General features: G+C 43.9%; 1 protein-coding gene across 1 annotated transcript; it reads right to left on the bottom strand.

Moving 5' to 3' along the window:
- Positions 1 to 371: 371 nt before the first annotated feature.
- LOC127653459 (reprimo-like protein) lies at positions 372 to 730 on the bottom strand. Its single transcript, XM_052140160.1, has one exon. It carries the CDS (start codon positions 714 to 716, stop codon positions 372 to 374), a length of 345 nt encoding a protein of 114 aa, XP_051996120.1. The 5' UTR covers positions 717 to 730.
- Positions 731 to 1,625: the final 895 nt, after the last annotated feature.

The raw sequence follows: 1,625 nt of genomic DNA, 5'->3' as shown, positions 1-1,625 counted from the left end.
ACCAAAAATGTCTTGTACTAACATAATTACATACTCCGCTTTAATCTGAGGTAAAAACGTCTAAACACTTCACTATAAAGTCTATATACAAATCGTAATGCACACGCAAAATTACCATTTGGCTAATATCATTAGGCTAATACAAAGAGCTACGTAAACATGAATAAACAATACATTCGCATTTCGTAAACGTGCAATTTCGTAACATTTCGTCAATATCTTTGAAAACGTTTTTCTTCGTAGAACAAAAGGGAGTAAAAATGTAAGTTGCATATCTTCGTGCCCAACAATCTGAGAACAATTGGGTGCCACTCGCCATCATGTAGCACCTGGCATTCGACCTGCAGCCCCGTTTCAGGTGACGCTCGTGACTAACTCAGTCCGATCATCACCGCCTCGACGTCTTTGGATGGTCTCCGGTCCTTGACCAGAAAGTTTATCATACTTTCGGACTTGATCATGAGGTTGCAACCAAGGAAAAAGATCCCGAACATCACCGTGAGCGACAGGACGCACAGCACCGCGATCTGCACCACGCGCGTCACGAACAGCTTGCGCTCATCTTGCGCGAGAACTAAAGACCCGCCACCGTCGTTCGCGGTCACTTCGCTCCCGTTACCCGTGAAGCAACCAACCAGTGTCCCCGCCAGTTCTTGACTGCGGTTGAGCAAAGCTCCGCGCGTAAAGACAGTGTGGTTAAAGAAGGTGACGTTCATCCTTAACAAGCAGGCAAAACACTGAAGATGAGGTTTGTGGACGATCAAGCCACTATAAAGGCAACTGCCTGTTGAGTTGGACAAGTTTCATTAGAGTCAGAAAGTAATATAAGGATCATTTGTTATGGTTCACACCATCAATGCACAAGCAAATGGTCGAAAAAGTGCCTCTTTTCTGTTGTGCGCTCTCACAGTAACACTCTTGACTGTCAACAAGTTGTCTTCAGAAGCAAGATTAGTGCACAAAGCATTGGCAGAACAGCTCAGCTGAGACCTGTGTGTGTGGTTCATGTAGAAAGGGGTGGGGGATAAGAAAGAGAGCAAGCAGTATGGATGTCGCCAGGGAGACTGTTCTCTGTCAAAGCTGGAGAGGATGTTCCAGTCAATGGTGATTTGATCCACTGATCAAAAATGTCAACCCATGTTCGGTCTGGAAAATCACCATTAGTCCATGCATGGAGCTAGATTCACCTCTATGATCTTGTAAAGAATGTGTGTTTTCATTTCATCTTAATGAGCTCTGTTGTGCCAAGAGCAGAGGTCAAAAGGTCAGTACAGCCCAAAATATCACAACAATTATGAATTCAAAACCCATTATATTGATTTACACAATGGACCGTATATTCTCCAGTGAAACTGTAACAATAATAATTTGAAAAAGTGAAGACAGTGCGAGAGATGTTGCCAGGCAAGTTTGTTGAGAGAGCGCGGGCGGCGGGTGGTGGCTGGCAAATGTCACACTGACAGAGAAAACAGTGGGAGAGAAGACCGGAAATAAGTGTCGATAAAACCAGAGCAAACTTTTCTGCGAAGTCGTTGAGCAGCTCTGCGCTCACTTTTGATTCTTCACTTCCTTAGCCAAAAAGAGAGAAAACGTTATTAATTAATAGAGGCGCTGAAATAATTACA

The sequence above is a fragment of the Xyrauchen texanus genome, chromosome 12 (assembly GCF_025860055.1).
Source record: "Xyrauchen texanus isolate HMW12.3.18 chromosome 12, RBS_HiC_50CHRs, whole genome shotgun sequence".
In the NCBI taxonomy this organism is placed as follows: domain Eukaryota; kingdom Metazoa; phylum Chordata; class Actinopteri; order Cypriniformes; family Catostomidae; genus Xyrauchen; species Xyrauchen texanus.
The sequence above is the reverse complement of the archived record's forward strand: the minus strand, read 5'-3'. Positions and strand labels throughout refer to the sequence as shown.

What these genes read in the sequence shown, in the direction of transcription:
- LOC127653459 (XM_052140160.1), bottom strand. Translation starts at nt 716, where the DNA reads ATGAACGTCACCTTCTTTAACCACACTGTCTTTACGCGCGGAGCTTTG.